The sequence below is a fragment of the Oreochromis aureus genome, linkage group 16 (assembly GCF_013358895.1).
Source record: "Oreochromis aureus strain Israel breed Guangdong linkage group 16, ZZ_aureus, whole genome shotgun sequence".
Lineage (NCBI taxonomy): Eukaryota > Metazoa > Chordata > Actinopteri > Cichliformes > Cichlidae > Oreochromis > Oreochromis aureus.
Window position 1 is genome coordinate 29,858,462 of NC_052957.1, and position 17,052 is coordinate 29,875,513.

Sequence of the window (17,052 nt, forward strand, 5' to 3'; positions counted from 1 at the left end):
AAAAAAAGGTGCATTCTTTTTGCTCTCATTATTCATTGAATCTTTGCCATGACGATGCCATCTGTTTCATCTAATCTAATTTAAATTATTGAGTAGGTGTGTGTTTCAACTGCATAACATATGCAACACCATTTGTTTACTTTCCCCCACATTCATATGTCCTTATTTATACTATCTTGGTTAATATAAAGCGTGACTTTTTTGTTGTGGGATGTTGGGTGAATTGAATTGAACTTGGTTAACTTTTGGTGGGATGTTGGGTGCAGTATTAAAAGACAGTGACTCACTTAAAGGTACCCTGCAAAGATTCATGGTAAAGTAATACATAACCATGTAATATGACACTGATGGCTGTGCTATCAGTGGGAGTTCACATATTCTAGGTTTGTAACCAGTAGGTGAAATGTTTTAGCTCTCACAGTGACTGCTGCTGAGGCTCATTGGGACCTGCTGAAACCTAACTGGGACCTAACTGAAAATTGGGGTTCTGCTAACACTGTGTCATTCTGACCTCTTTGAAACAACCTCATAAACAGAGTGGGTTTGGTAAGAACTGCTGAACATAACTGGTGTTTGTTTTAAACACAACTCCACAGGGCACCTTAAATTGATTCCTTACTCCTTACATAGTGATGCTTGGTCAGAAACTTCTTCTGCTCTAATTCTAATAATGGGTGTATCCTCTTATGTCCATTTTTTAGTTGGATTTAAATGGACTAAAGACCACAGGATTACTTTTGCCTTCAGGCTCATCATTGCCTGATCCATACATGATGGACTCCGGGTAAACCTTACCAGACGGCACTTTGTAAAAGCAACATTAAAGGGATATCCAGGGTGTCAAAATCTGAATCCACGTGCTCCTGACCAAACATCACTATGTGATGAGCTAGGGGTGAGACAAGGTTGGTGTGTGCATTCATAGTGCAGACAGTGATTTTCACAATTTTAGACCAAGCCCATGCAAGTCTCAGGCACTGAGACCACCAAATTCAAGTCTGAAATGCCGCTCCGAATATTTCCTGGCAATAAATCCATGGTACAAGCTCACCTTCATGCACTGATTCAGCTACTTTCCTCCATTCACATCCCTCTCCTCATATTAGCAAAAAAAACCCCAAATAAAACACTGGACAGTATATGAGCATTATTTTTTGGAAATGTCATCATGAAAATGCCAGTGTGCACGGATAGTTTGGCTTGAACATAATATAAACTATGACCTTTACAGTGGATACAACTGCACTTAAATACACTTTTTCCTGCCAATCAAATGTCTTCTACTCTGCTGTACTCATACTGCACCATGTCAGCTTCAGTAATCATCCTCTCATTTGCAAATAAAATCTATTTAACCTCAACAGTCATATACATTTATTCACAAATGTGCACAAAATACAAATATAGATTCATTTATGGATTCTCTCTAATTAGTGAATGTCTGCCTCAGGCATATTCTTCCTGTTGTTGTTTTCAACATAAAATACAGAAGCAGCAGAAGTTTTTTTTCATCCCTTTTTGGCAGCTTCATCTGACCTCTGCAAGTGTCTGGAGTTCTGGTGTATTAGGCTCATCCTGGATCTCCCTCCTCCCACCACTATCATCTGATAAGGTGGCAGGAAATCCAGTCTAATCCCCACTGATCCACCCAAAGGTATGATGGAAGGTAGACACCACATGACCGATGCCAAGGAGCTGGCAAAAAGAAGGGGCAGCTGAGGTCAGAGCAGCTGAGCATCCGTGGAAAATGTAGTTATGTTAACAATGTCTGACTTTTTCACCCTTGTTGTCCAAAGTGTTGTAACAAAATAGAACTGTTATGTTGGGATGTGCCCAACTGTGTTTCACATCATTCACACGGACGGTACCGTCTTTTCATCTCTCTGATTTGGCTCTCAGACTGGAAGATAGCGTTCAAAGATTGTTTGGTGAAAAAAAATAAATTGATATGGTTTTCAAGAGTAATTTTGTCTTTTGTGGCAGTGTACAAAAGATTCTGAAAGAGCAGCGAGACTGAAAATGGGGATGATGATCCATGATGCACGTGCTCGTTTACAACATTTTTGAGGAGCAATCACAGACCTCGTTCACCTGATCCAGACTCTGTTGATGAAGCTGTGTGAATCTGAGGAAACTGTTGTGGAAATGTTGAGCATTTAAAGGCTTCTTCTGCTTTTTCAGTGACCTCTGTATTTCTGAACTTCTGACTTTGAGGCACATTGTCTTTGGCACTTAAAATCTCAGACCCTTTCCTACAGAGTACACTGTAACCACAGAGGGGGAAACTGAAATTGCTTGCACTGGATTGCCCTTTAACCAGGATTTTGTATTGGAGTCTCACACACAGCTCTCGTCTTTGTCTCCGTGGCTTTTGTCCTGCCTGGATTTTTCCGTCTCCTGCCCAGGAGAAGAGAACTCCTTCGCTCCGCTGCTACAGTGCGCCACTCCATTGCCTAACTTCCCGATGTCTCCCAAAGGTAGCTGGGTGGAGCTGTAAGCCAGTGGGGGGATGGTGTTCACCAGTATCAGCTGAAGAGGTTTCTTCTCTGGCTGGTACTGGCAGCGAACGTATCGCAGGAACGCGGCGCGGTACGTCTTATTGAACAACGTGTAGACCAGTGGGTTGACTGCAGAGGACAAGTAGCCTACCCAGACGAAAACATTCAGCAGACCTCCCATGACTCCCGGGTCGCAAACGTCAGGTTCACACACCACCACCAGCACGTTGGTGATGAAAAACGGGCACCACATAACCACAAAGAGAAAAAACACCACCCCAAGGACCTTTGAAGCCTTCTGCTCGTTGCTGATCGACTGCATGGTGCGGCGCCCAAAGAGAGAGCCAGATATGCTCCCACGGGCGCCACCCAGCCCGCCGGTGCTCCCTCTGCCTGTGGTGTCACGGCTGATCGATCGCCTGAGGAGTTTCTCGGAGGACAAAGACGTTTGTGGAAAGAAGCTCAAGGTGAAGGTAGTGCTCCATTTGGGCCGTGGGACCAGCTGGTCCAAGCAGAGGGTGGCTTCGTTCTGCAGGGCGTTGATGGTCAGGAAATAGGTGACGACCATGATGGTGAGGGGGATGAAGAAGGCCACGAAGGAGCCGACCAGCACGAAATTGTTATCTGTCAGCTGACAGCTGCCATCTTTGAAGACCTTGGAGTGGTCTCTGAGACCGAACACAGGAACCGGCATTGAGATCCCTACAGAGAGAAAGACAACAGCAGAGAGATGAGGAGAACATTAAACAGATAACAACCTCTGTGATTCATGTAGATATTAGTGTTTGTGTCTGTAACAGAGGAGATTAGGGTCGGCCGGTGAGAGGAAACCTGGCTTTGTGCAGCAGTGGAAGGATTTTCACATGAGTTTAAGTTGTGTAGTCATAAATCAAAACTATTATAGGAGCATACTGATTTTCAGGCTTTATCTGTGTAAACAACAACATTTTTTGGCATGCAGAAGCTGAAAAAAGTTCACATCCCACAGCCCACATTTATTAAATCAAAGGTTTATGTAGTCAAATACTTATTTGTTAAGTAAAATATACCTGGTATAGACAATGTATACCACTCAAACGCACTTATTTGACCAGATTCCATTAACTTTAACATTTCACGTTGTAATTATGTAACAAAATTACATGGATTACATTTAAATGTAATCAAATGACTTTAAGTCAGATCTTTGAGCACAAATATTTATTTTGAGTGGAGCTCACCAGTCTGCTCTATTTCACCACACAAGCACAACAATTGGACCGTATCTGTTCCCAACTAAAGGTGTCAAATTTTCCATTAAGTTTGAAGCTAAAACTATTTTTTCAATTTTTCTGTCTGTCACAGTGTGGGAGGAAAGTGCAGGTTTGCCTCCACCTTACTCCCGTGGGCTGAATCTGAGGTTTGACAGTGTTTCCTTCTCTCTCTGTGGCTGACAGTAGCAGTTCACCTTGTATACTTGCCCATTTTATTACCCGATATACATCGGCAGGAAAAGCACCCGCTTTAAAACGTTATTCATGATGGTGAACTTCCTTTATTGTTTTGGGTTATTTGTTCTTTTTAATTGTCTGCAGGGGCTTTGGCAGTCACACGTTATGATAAATGTAATAAGAAAATGTCTAAAAAAAGGTTTTGGATGATACTAGCAGGAACTGGGTAGAAGGAGATAAACTGAGCAATCTCCCTCACGCCATGTTCTCATTACCGGCTCATAACAAATAGAAGGAAAGTGACAGAAAGAGACAGAGATAGAGCGGGGAGAGGAGGAGGGCGAGATGGTTGGAGATGGACGGGCGCAGCGAAGGCAGACCGAAATTGTTGCTGCACATTAGGAGCAGGAGGGTCAAATATGGATAATTCTCATTAAGTTTGGCTGGTTTGACAGAAAACTGGTTTCAGTGCTTCACTGTGAAGCTTTGCAGGCCTCATAAAAGAGATGTTTACTCCCCTCCCAGTCGGCCTTCGTCTTGCTTTATTCTCAAGAGAAAGATGGTGCAGAAATGATCAGCCACTTAATCAGTTTATTGACAACAGTTATGCATGTATAATTTTGAAACCTGAAACAGAAACACCATGACAACAGTGTTTCTGGAACATAGAGGGACATACAGCTGCCTGCTTCAGGGAGCGTGGGTGGGCGGACTGTCATCCTTCAACTTTAAAAGGATCGATGGTATTGTAATTAAAGCTGCAAATGCTGTAGTACAGTTTCAGAAGGTGCTCTGCATCACAAAACACAACAATGACATCAACAAAATCAATAAGATACATCATCTGGGAATTGTACTAAAGCAGTTGTAGTAACTTTGAGCTGTTGCTGGCTCTGTTGGTCCTCTGGAAAACACAAAAGGACTGTAGAAGCTTTTGTGAGAGTCCAAAGAGCTGTACATATTTCATGAGTGTTTATGCTTTATTTGTGCAAAATCTGAAAATGAAAAAAAAAAGATAATCTGGTTTTACAGCTGCTTCAGATACTATAGTTGTTTTTTTTTGATTGGGAGAAATGTCAACAGCTTTGAAGATCTTTAGTGTGCAGTCTAATAGGCAACTTTAGAGGTTGTGATAACCTGTGTATGATTATGATAATAATACAACGGCACTTTTTGCCACTTTGCAGCCTTTTTGTCTCTTCTGCCTGGATTTTAATATAATGCTTTTGAATGTTTGTTTTGAACTTTTGAACTTGTTACAATGTAAAGTTGAAATTCTTGCAAACTCACTAAAAAACAAAAGCTGACCAGTTATTTGGAAATATGCTGTGGTTTAGTATTATATAATCAAATAAAGTTATTCATGTCCAGGTATTCACAAATCAATACCCATTATCCATTACCTGCTCCCATAAAAGTTTGGTTAATGAAAGTAAACATCTGTCTTGCTTCCATTATCTCACTTTGACTTTGCTACAAACTTCTTAAAGTAGGTTTAAAAAGAATAAAGAATATCTATATAAAATATGATACTGTTCTCATATAGGAGTTTTGGATGTCTTCAGTCTTATTGTGGTTGGATTTGATCTCTTTGCCATTTAACATCTTTATATAATTTTTATGTAGTTTAGGTTGAGTTTGTCAGAGTCTTTAACTTTTTGTCATTTCTTGCATGTCTTATTGCTTGATTAACTTTCTAATGAGAAACATTAAAGATGGATTTTACCCAGAGCCACCCTGACACTTTGGGCCCAAGACTCTTATGTGGCAGGCCTGTCCCTCCGTGACAAATGCAAACTCAGACACGCTCACAATGTTTGATTGAGAGCTGAAGAGTGCTTTTAGACCCTGAGGCTCACAGACAAGCATGATATGGCATCTGCTGTGCTGTTATTAAACTCCATGGTGATAACATTCAGGCTAAATGTCGATGTGCTATCAGGCTCCTCATTACAAAATTACATTTTGTAGGTGAGTAGAGGCTGTCTGCTGTGGATATGTGGCTTTGTATGTTTTTTAAAAAGCAGGTGATTAGGCACAGACGTATTTTTCATCATTACTGTGGAGCGGTTAGGCAGCTGACGGACTGAAGGTGTCAGAGAAAAAGAAACACAGGAAAACAGAGCTGGATTCAAAGAGAAAGGAAAAATCATTAGTAACTTTAAATTGCTGTCTGCTTCATATCCAGCCGATCAAACATTATTTGTCGAGGTGACGGTGATACAAGTCCCTGGATTAATTTTGTTCTTCAGATAAGTCCCTCAAGCATCCATCACACAGAATCACAGAAATCAAAAGCTAGTTGTTTTTTTTGTCTGTTTTTTGGCCTCCTTCACTTGTCCCTGATGGCAAACTCAACACTGAGCACATGAAACAAATCGGACAGGAAATAAGTTATCAGAGGTGGAAAAGAAGATGAAAGACGATCAAGTGGGAGAAAACAGAGGGGAGGGAGACACAAAGGAGATGAAGAAGAAGAGAGAGATGATGGAGAATGCTTCATTCTGGAAGTATAAATCAAGAAATTTAGGAGAATCAGTGCAGCCTGAAATCTGATTGGAAAATGCTTCAAACAGCTGGTTTGTGCTTAGAACTCTGAAAGCAAAAAAAAGATGACTATAAGTGCTTTTTATTGTACTGCATTCATCTGATAAAAGCAGTGATTTCTTTTAGTTCTCTGTACCTGCTTTAACTGCGAGGTGTGGAGGTGGAATGAGCTGTTAGATTAAGGAACAGGGGACTATTTTTCCTGCCAAGAAATAACTTTGCTTAGATGTGCATTAGGATTTATATGGGCCAACATAGCTGATAAAAAGATTTTAAAAGAAATTTGTCACTGGGGATTAGGAAACTGAGCTCTGTAGAAATAGAAAGACACAAAGAAGCTTACAGGAATCTTGCTTGGGGCACTTTCTTACCTGTTGTTATATTGTATAATATCTGTTTGGTGCAAATACACAAAAAAGGAAAATTAGGTTAACAACATCATCAATTTACCAACGAAGAAGAGGCATTTAGGAACACAGTGAACAGGCTGCAAATACAGAAAGGACAAAATAGCACAAAATAATAGTGTTTTTTCATTGCTTGAATTATTCCCATTAATAACTGCTTACATAATATGAATATCATTATATGAATTAACAGATGCAGCCGCTTAAAATGGCTCATCCCTGACAGGACAATGATGGATGCCTGATGCAGTTCTGACCAGTCTCAGAAATAAACTCCACATCTGGTTTGGGATCTATGAGGACGCTTGTGTGCAAGAATATTATTTTTCTGTATTTAATTTACTTTTAAATTGTATCTATTTATTAGAGTAGATTGGAACGGATGGTGATTTGCAGAGTAAATGTTTGAATGGTCAAACTGACTGTAAAGTTTTATCCATTTGATTTAAATTTTCAAAACTTAATTTTAAGGGTTTTTTTTTTTTAAATATTTTAATGGGTGCATCAAAGCATCAAATCAAAACAGTGGCCTCAATGCTTTATGTTATTAGGCAAAGACCTAACAATAATACAGAGAAAACCATCTGTAGCTAACAATCCAAGTCAAAGGTTTTTTGAAGAAAGCGGCATCTCTTGGTTACACTCTGCAATTGAGTGAAAGGGGCGTGTTTATAGTGGAAAGCAGATACGCCCCAAGGAAAGAAGGAGGGACTTCCTGTTGGCTGACTGCTGCCTGACCTCTGGTTAAACCCGGCAACTTTGAGTGGCTGTATCTATTGTTGATGAGACGTCAAAAGGACCACTGATAAAACTACAGGAATACTACAATCAGAACTGAAAGAGCTGAAGAAATGTAGCAGATTTATAACCATTTAATAACTTGTATTCATTTTATCTCTATTATTTGATACCAGATGTTCCACAAACTTGTATTGTAGGATAATATATTTTGAATTATGATAGCATATTTATCTTCACTCAATGCTTGGGTAAGCAAAACTCTAACTCCAGTCAACATGCAGCTTTTTTTGAAACACCTGCTTCTTCATCTAAATAGGGAATCATAAGATAAGATAAGACTTTATTGATCCTACGATGGGGAAATTTTTGCGTTGAAAAATGAAATAAGTGCAGTGCATACAATCCTGCAGATGCAGGTCAGGAGCTGCAGTTTATGTTCATATCAAACATAAGAATGTAGAGAATGTGATCTCAGTGAACTCGGTGGATTTTCTACTGTTTTTGTGTGTTTACAAAAGAGTCCATACAGCTGCAGTTCTACAGATGGAAAAACTTTTGTTTAGATTTGTTTTCTGTCTGGAGCTGAAAGAAAGGCTACTGTAGCACAGATTCAGCCTCGAGGCAAATGGACTACTAAGGAAGATATTGGGTTTCTCTTGTCTGAGCATAGAACAGTAATTTGAGGCTGGTCAGCTAAAACACAGCAAAACAGTTAAAGATTGGAAGAAATGTAATCAGGTAAATGTAATCATGTAATTCCACTGTGGCTGCAAATGGGAGGCTCACAGTTTGGAAACAATTTCATTAATTCATGAACCTAACCTAACATTTAAACTACTTCTGTTGGTTTATGCACCTGTTTAGCACTTATTACCTACCATGGTTTGACACTATTGTTACCGAATGATGGGGGGTGATGGTAATACAGTGATTGAGAAGTGTAAAATTGTGGTTTTTCAGTTATTTGTCTTTGTTTTACCTGTCTAACATTTGAAATGTATGTTTAAGGTGCCCTCTTTCATTTTCTTTGTGCCACTGGGTATAAAGAGTTGGAAAAAGTGAAAAGTCAATTAGAGTGAATAACATTGTGCTTCAAGGTGATAGCCATTTGTGCACTCCTCAAAAAAAAAATAATTAAAGGAACACTTTGAAAACATATCAGATCCCAATGGCAAAACACTATCATGCTGAATATTTATACTGATGTGGGCTGGTTAATGTGTTAGGAATGAAAGAATGGCACATCCTTTGATGGAAATGAAAATGATCAACCTACAGACAGCTGAATTCAAACACACTCCGAAAATGAAAGTGAAAAAATGATGCAACAGGCTAGTCCATTCAGCTGAAATGTCATTGCAGCAACTCAAAATGGTACTCAGTTGTTTGTATGACTAACACTCGTATGCATGCCTGGCAATGCTGAGGCATGCTCCTAATGGGATGAAGGACATTTACCTGGAGGATCTACTCCCAGATCTGGACAAAGGCATCACTGAGCACATGGACAGTCTGAGGTGTAACCTGGCAGCGTTGGCCGTCACTGATATCAGTTCTTTCATCCTCTAGGAACTGCCTACATACTGTCTCCACATGAGGATGGGCATTGTCATGGACAAGGAGGAACCCAGGACCCACTGCACCAGTGTAGGCTTGACAGTGGATTTCATCCCGATAACTACTGGCAGTCAGGGTGCCGTTGCATAGCCTGTAGAGGTCTGTGTGTCCCTCCATGGACTGACCCACCACCAAACCATGCTCAACCATGTTACAGACAGCATAACGTTCTCCACAGCTTCTCTGTACTCTTTTATGTCTGTCACATTGTCTTAGGATGAATCTGCTCTTATCTGTACTAAAATAAAGGTTTAAGACCTTCCAATTCTGGTACTCTGTGGTGAATACCAACTGAGTTACAAGGTGCAGGGCAGTGCCACCCTCATGAAATCTTTTTCTGATAGTGAGACATTCACAGCAGTGGCTTGCTCCTCAATGCTCGTGAGACTGTGCTGAGAGACATGACAAACCTGGTAACTGCAGATACTGGAGGACTACCAATGCAACCAATGAATGACAACCCCCTCTGCTACTTAACTGACCAGATGTTTAATTGACTCTATGCTATACTCTGATAAAAATGCTCCTTTAATTTTTTAGCAGTACTTTTTGTATAAAGATAAACACAAAACTGGTCAAGGCTTTTGCATGCACACACAGAAGCTTTCAATAAAGAACATTTTTGCTCTGCCTAGGCCTCAGTGCCTTTCTTTTCTTTTCTGTTTTCCTCATCTACAGTATATAAGACATGACACACATAGAGGTTTGGCCAACCTTTTTACTGCTGGTTTGTTTGATCTGTGACTCTTGATTTTGTTTGCCATAGAGGTTTGCAGATGTGTCATCCATTTGAGCTGTTTGTGTCTGTTTTTGGCTAAATTGCTGCTATGAGATGATTCAAATGGAGAAAATCCAGCGCTCAGCCCTATCCGAGCCACTGAGGATATAGTGATGAATATGAAATCAGTGATTCATCTAGAATCACTGGTGATAGTCAAGCCCATGAGTAGTATCAGTAGTCATTACCACATTATTACAAGAGTACTCATGGGCCAGACCTCACCCATCTTTATACTTGGCCTTAATTTTGGTCTGAAATACACAGTTAAAATACATTTTGATCACACTGTCCACAATAGAGTCAAAAGCACTTTGATGTGTAGTTCTACTGTAGGCATCTCATGAACGTACACTCACACACACATTCAAATCAAAAGCACGTGACATTTTTTTCGTTTCTTATTTTGCAGAGTCCATAAGGACTTCTTAAGAAACTTTCTTCAGTTTGAGAAATTTCAGGAAAGTTGTGATCTTGAAGTTAACCCAGAACCAACCAGTTCAATAAATGCTGTTTCCGGGCCAAAGAAGAAGATCAGGTTCTCAATCATAGAAAAGAGGAGCAGAGGAAATAGATTGTAAACCTATACGAATATATATTATCTTGAGACTGAAAAATAATACAACCACAACCACATGAGGTTTTTTTTCTTCCTACCAGCCTTCAGCTCTGTGTTGTAGCCAGCAGACTGTGTTAGTTAGATGAGGGTTTGTTCATATCACAGCAGCAGCTCTAGATGGATTAGAGTCTTATTTCCTGCTGTAAATATGTTGACATTCAGTACTGGAACACACCAGGATGACAAGTGGCTACAAAATTGGCAAACATGTTGTGGTGACAAAGACTCTGGTCTTTGTGAAAAATTGACTAATTAAAGCCAACAGCAAAGAGCTGGCAGCATCCAAGTCATGTTATTCTTCTGTTAAATCCATTTTAATTCTGACCTTTGAATGGGCCTGTTTTCTATCTTCATGCACGGTACTGTGCCATTCATGTCTCCAGACGTGAATGTTTATTTTGGATCTTTCTGCAGCGCCCTGGATCATAATCTCTTTTTAATGAAATTAATTTTACTATTGGTACAGCGAGCTGCAATATGACGAAGACAGCAGTAAACTGCACTTAAAGGAAAAGTTGAAGGGTATGATGGAAGCATACTGAGGCTTTTCCCTTTCAAACTGAGAATGAGATAAACGTCAGTTATTTGAGCTTAGTGTAAGTCTAAGTTCTTGGGTAATGTTTTCCTGAATGTTACAAAAACAAAACGTCCAGTCAAAAATTTGAAAATTCTATTGTTTTCTTTTTAACAGATGAAAGGTTTTCAGCTTCTCCACAGTTCAGGGATTGCTTTGTCCCAGTTCTTTTGCAACAGGTTTTGAAATTTGATGAAATTTAACATGAGTAAAGGTCACTGCGTAAACAAACAAGATGCATATGTCCTATTTTGGTAAAATTATGCAAAATGTAGGCTCAGTTTTTTGTTCTTAGATAAAAAGAGAAGGACCTGGTGTGGTCTTCTGCTGTTGTGCATTGAGAGATGCTCTTCTGCATACAACAAGTGGTTATTTGAATTACTTTTGCCTTCCTGTCAGCCCAAATTCTCCTCTGAGGTCTGGTAACAATAGGGCATTTGTGCCAAGACAACTGCCTCTCACTGGATACTTTCTTTATTAGGCCAGTCTGTGTAAACCCTATGGATGAATGTGCGGGAAAATTTCAGTAGCTCAACAGTTTCTGAAATAATTTATGACATTCTTAAGTAACTCTGAATTCCACAATCAGAGTCACCTAAATCCCCTCTGTTCCCCTATTCTGATGCTCTGCCTGATCTTAACCATCTATATGCAAATAGTTTCTGCCAAGTTGCTAAGCACTTGGACACTAGCAACTGTTTATAAGTGATGTAAATGTTATGCATTTAACTGTACGTTGTGTTTACTTGAAATGCAGTCCCTTCCGCTTACTCTGAAGCTTTCTGCCTCGTGATCATTTATTCACATAATATCAGGTAAGCGCCTCAGCAGGAAGTAAAGCAGCAAAAACAAAAGAGGACTTCAGTGCTGAGTGACGCAGATGTCTTCTCTCGGACTTCACTGAGCGGAAAAGTGAAAACAAGCCTCTCAGGAAATGGTCTGTAATAAATGTGGTTTGTGTCAAAATATGTTTCCACTCCAGTGAATCAATATTTGTGGTGTTCATGCTTAACAGGCAATGCTAGAAATTCATGAGTCTTTAAAGATGTTTGTCCCACACAAGCAGATGGAGTCTCACTTTTACGAATGTCTCACACATCAACTGCTGTTACAAGGAGATACATCTGGCCCGTTTCCAACATCCCTGTCTCATTTCTCATTTCTTTTTTTGTCACCTAACACTTTCTTCTAAACATTTCTCCTCTTTGATATAATCTCCACTTTCATTATTATAGCCATGTTACAGATTGTGACACCTAAATTGTTTGTTATTGCACAAACGATGTGCTGATTGTTATGCAGTAGCTCATCTGCATAAGGTAACCTGCTTATACATCATATCAATACTCTTTCTATCCAGTTTTCAGGTGCATTTTGAGTTCAAACCCTGATGCTGAGATTCTGAAAGTATTTTCATTTCAAAATCTAATAATCTTTCAGGCTTGGTTAAATACAGTGTTTTGACAAAGTACAGGAAATCAGACTGAGTAAATATATTATGATGCACGTGAACCATGTAAGTGACACATAAAGGGAAGCTTCCCCTTCTCCCTGGCAAGCTTAGCAGCTGACCCACATAGCCCATATTGCTTGGGTAGCCATTCACAGACAGAAAATGCTGTAAGTTAGACAAACATAAATTAGAACAGTAGGCACTTCTTTCTAAAAGGTTCTGATTCCACTTCAAGATACTCTCTGGTATAAATAGATAACTATGCACTCATAAAATAGAGCTTGAATAATTTTACCTTATATAAGGAATTTCCCAAGCAAAATATATGCAGTGCTGTACAAATGTTTTAAACCACCTCTGATTTAGGCCATGACTGAGTGTCCCACTGTGTGTTTTTCTAACCAGGTGATGCTTTTATTGGATTGGCAGCGCGTTTGGGATTATTGTCATGGTGAAAAATGAAGCCAACTCCAATCAGACACTTTGCAGACAGTATTGCATGGTGGATCTGGCAGTACTTCTCTGCACTTGTAATTCTATCAATTTTAACAAGATGTCCAACACCACTGGCTGAAAGTCAGTCCAAAATCATGACAGAGCCTCGAGGTGTTTTACAGATGGCTGTAGATGCTCAGTGTTGTACCTCTCTCCTCCTCTGTCCTCTGTACATAATACTGATGCATTTATTATTAAGGTCTTTTACATCAAGCAGGAAAGATTATGTGGTCATTCAGTTTTAACATTTACTCTTCAAAAAAACTGTTCATGCCTAATTCAATGTCTGCTCTCAGGATTAAGTCAGCACAGCGACCTCAGCACATGCAGGGGTCAACGTCAAAATAACCTATCTAAAAAATCTAAAAACTGTAAAAATTCAGGTCCTCATTTTTATAACAATGGCAAAATTTATCTACAATGTTTTCAGAGAACACTTGAAGGATGTTTACAATTTTTAGTTTATCATTTGCCGCATTCTAAAATCCTTTTCTGGGTGCTTTTGAGGCCTGTGTGTGTGTGTGTGTGTGTGTGTGTGTGGTTTGTAACGCATCTGTAATGAAATACACGAACATTTCAGACTGGTTATGTAACTCTAGAGATGTTCTCACTATCTCACACACTAGCACATCATCAGCATGCATTCATGCATGTCAGTGTGAGCATCTACACCCTCCTATCCTCCTCTGTGCAGGAATGTGTAAGTCCTGATGCTAGGTCCAATCGGAGCAGACTATAACCTGAGCTCACCGCAGGAGCCTGAGCAGGTGTGAGTTAACAACAACCACGACACTCCGACAAGGAAGCCACGGGGCTCCGCTCTCCTCCTTTCCCAGACAAACTCAATCCCTAGGAGGCGGGGTGGTGTGCCACTGAGGCGTGTTCGGGGTGCTCCAATGTGCCTGAAGGCAGCACTGGCTGCCTGCCCAGCTGACATCACATTATTCAACTCATCCTGATGTTGACTCTTTGGAGCCTCCGCTTAGTTGCGTCACAGTGTTGGTAGGTTTTAGCCCTGAGGTTTTTGCATGCATAGTGTACTACACATAAAAGTTCTAAGCACTTACAGGAGGCTTTCAAAAATATTGCAGGGAACAATTTCTATTTATCAAATAATACTTAAATGCTGTGATCTCTTTCCTCACACTGTTACATATGTTGGATTGCTGGCTGCACTTGTGTAATTAAACCGATTTGTTTAAACAATTTATAGAAATATTTTTAGTGCATTTCACATTTTGTCTTGCATACTGCCTGCTAGTCACGTGTCCTTGGCTTTTAGAACAAACTTAATGCAAAGGGCGTTCCTGTTCCTGTTTTTCTGTATAGCAATGGCATTTCCAGCATTTTGTGGCAACATTTTTCCACTGTAGCAGGCGTCATTCTAAACAAACTATATATTATTAGCGTAGCCATAATCTTTAGTCACATGTTGATTGTTTCCCTGCATCTCGACATTTTCACATACTGACTGATTCATCAACAGCAGCTTCATTTTAGTTAAACTGAAAAGTTCGTTGAATATCAGGGAGTTGAGTTCTTAACTCAGTGTCAGTGCAGTTTAAAATGTTAATTAGAAAAATCATGTTGAAGAAAGAGTCAGTGTTATGTCAATGCAATGTAGTAATGTTTTGAAAGAAAGACGAGAGTAAGGAAGGAAGAAAATAAAACGAAAATGTCAGGGAGACTTGGGTCGGTCTCTTAAAAGGAACCAAGAACATCAAAACTGAGCGCTATTAAAGAACATACTGCTGGTTTTATCCATTATATGCAGCAGTGCACTTTACCAGCACTTCACCACTCAGCAATTTAAAAAAATACCTTCAGCTTTTAGACTGATATCGAACCTTCCAGTCAGCCAAAGGCTTATTTTTTTCCCCTTTGCTTTACAGTTTACAGTGTGGAAGAATAATGAAGACCAAAATAAGAAAAAAAGAAATAACACCAACACATCTGGAAAGTTTTTAACAACTTTGAAAGTTTAAAGTGCAAAGACCATCAAACACTGTGATGAAACTCTCACATGAGGATGGCCCCAAGAAAGAGCAAGAGTTCCCTCTGCTGCAGGGGATTAATGCTTCCCAGAGTCCCAGGAGCAGATTATATTAACTATTTAGAGACCTTAACCTGTTAACATCCACCTTCTATGGACTTTCCATCTTAATGGTTTACCCAAAGTGAATTTATACTAGAATACCGAAGAAATGTAAGGGAATTCTTTTGAACCGGAACGTGTTCTAGCTCCTGTAATGATTCTTGATTACTATGTGCTGAAAATGCAGCTTTGGCATAATTCCTCTTAGAGTGTTGTAGGTAACCTGATGGGTGTCCATTAATACTCTCAATTGCTTTGCCACCATAGAGTGAAGGAGAGAGCACTCCAACCACAGGGCAAACAGAGAGACGCAGAGCCACAAACTCTCCCATCCACACCTATGCTGTGTTTAGAGTGACTATTTAACCTTTCAGGCTTGCTTTTGGACTGTTGGACTGTTGAGTTAAGCTTTGAATATATTATATTTGATTGTACTCTGGTGCTAGCAACATAATGAGTAGTTATTCCTGTTATACTTTGAAGTCTGCTGCCAGGAGCGCATGGTATATTGTAAATGGCCTGTATTTATATAGCGCTTTACACATCCAGTCATCCACCCATTCACACACTGGTGATGGCAAGCTACGTTGTAGCCACAGCCACCCTGAGGCGCACTGACAGAGGCGAGGCTGCCGGACACTGGCGCTACCGGGTCCTCTGACCACCACCAGTAGGGTGAAGTGTCTTGCCCAAGGACACAACGACCGAGACTGTCCAAGCCAGGGCTCGAACCGGCAACCTTCCGATTACAAGGCGAACTCCCAACTCTTGAGCCACGATCGCCTGCAGTCTTGTTTTGAGTCTGTGCAGTCACAAAAAACAGGGAGGCACTCAAACATTGGCGTGGACTCTTCCGTTCATGGTCTGATGATGAACTTTATGTTAGTTGGACCGAAGCAGACCCTAGCATGTGGACAAACGAGTAAACTATAATTAAGGCTTTAGCCAGTGCACCCGGGGGGCATCAACGCGGGAACAGGAGAAAACTCCACACAGAAAGACCCCGGGTGACCAGTAAATTTAGCCCATGCAACAGTGCTAACCACCATCATGCCCACTGGTGGATAATAAGAGGTCACAAGGCTGAAGCCCAGTAAGAGGAGAACTGCTTTAGCCAGGAAATACAACTAATGAAAATAACCAGTGGCCTGAAGAGATGTGATGTGATAGTTTAAATGAGGATGTTTGGAAAGACAAGTTTGTTCTCCAGCTAAAACTAATCACGGGCAGAAATGTTCCTGCATGCGTGAAATAACCGAGAGTAATGAAGAAAAGTTCTCAGCCGAACATTAACCAGTCTGAGGCTGCATCACCAAAACAAACTTTAATGTCTGTGAGTCATGTAGCCCCTCAAGTCTGGAGGACAGAAAACATGTCTCCTGTCAGAAACGAAGCACAAGAGATGCTTTGGGGAAACAGTGTGGAACTGAAACTGAGCAGGACGGGTGAAATGATCAAAATCAGAAAAAAGCCCCTGGACACAGATGTGAAAAAGCCCCCCCACTCTCCCCTCATAGACACGAGACACTGAGATGTGTTGGGAATTTCTTTGTGGCTGATTTGTCACTCATTCTTTCATTTTGATTATATCTCTCTGGTCATTTTGCACATATGTGTGTATTATCCTTTTAGCTTTCAGTTTAACCTCTTTCTCGTTATTAGTGGCTCTTTCTTTGAACCCCTTTCTGATTTTTCAGGGTGATTTTAAAGTCATTCTCTATGTGTTTCTGTTGATTTTACATCTCAGTTTTTTGGTTACATTTATTTTTAGTTGTTTGTGTGTCTGTGGTCTTTTTTG

General features: G+C 40.2%; 1 protein-coding gene across 1 annotated transcript in view; it reads right to left on the reverse strand.

The window, feature by feature from the left end:
• Positions 1-238: 238 nt before the first annotated feature.
• The window catches only part of htr2aa (5-hydroxytryptamine (serotonin) receptor 2A, genome duplicate a), an 87,418-nt gene continuing 70,604 nt past the window's right edge, over positions 239-17,052 (reverse strand). The window contains exon 3 of the mRNA XM_031746637.2: positions 239-3,200. Coding sequence (XP_031602497.1) covers positions 2,338-3,200 — 863 coding nt within the window. The 3' untranslated portion in view covers positions 239-2,337. The remainder of the gene's footprint in view (positions 3,201-17,052) is intronic.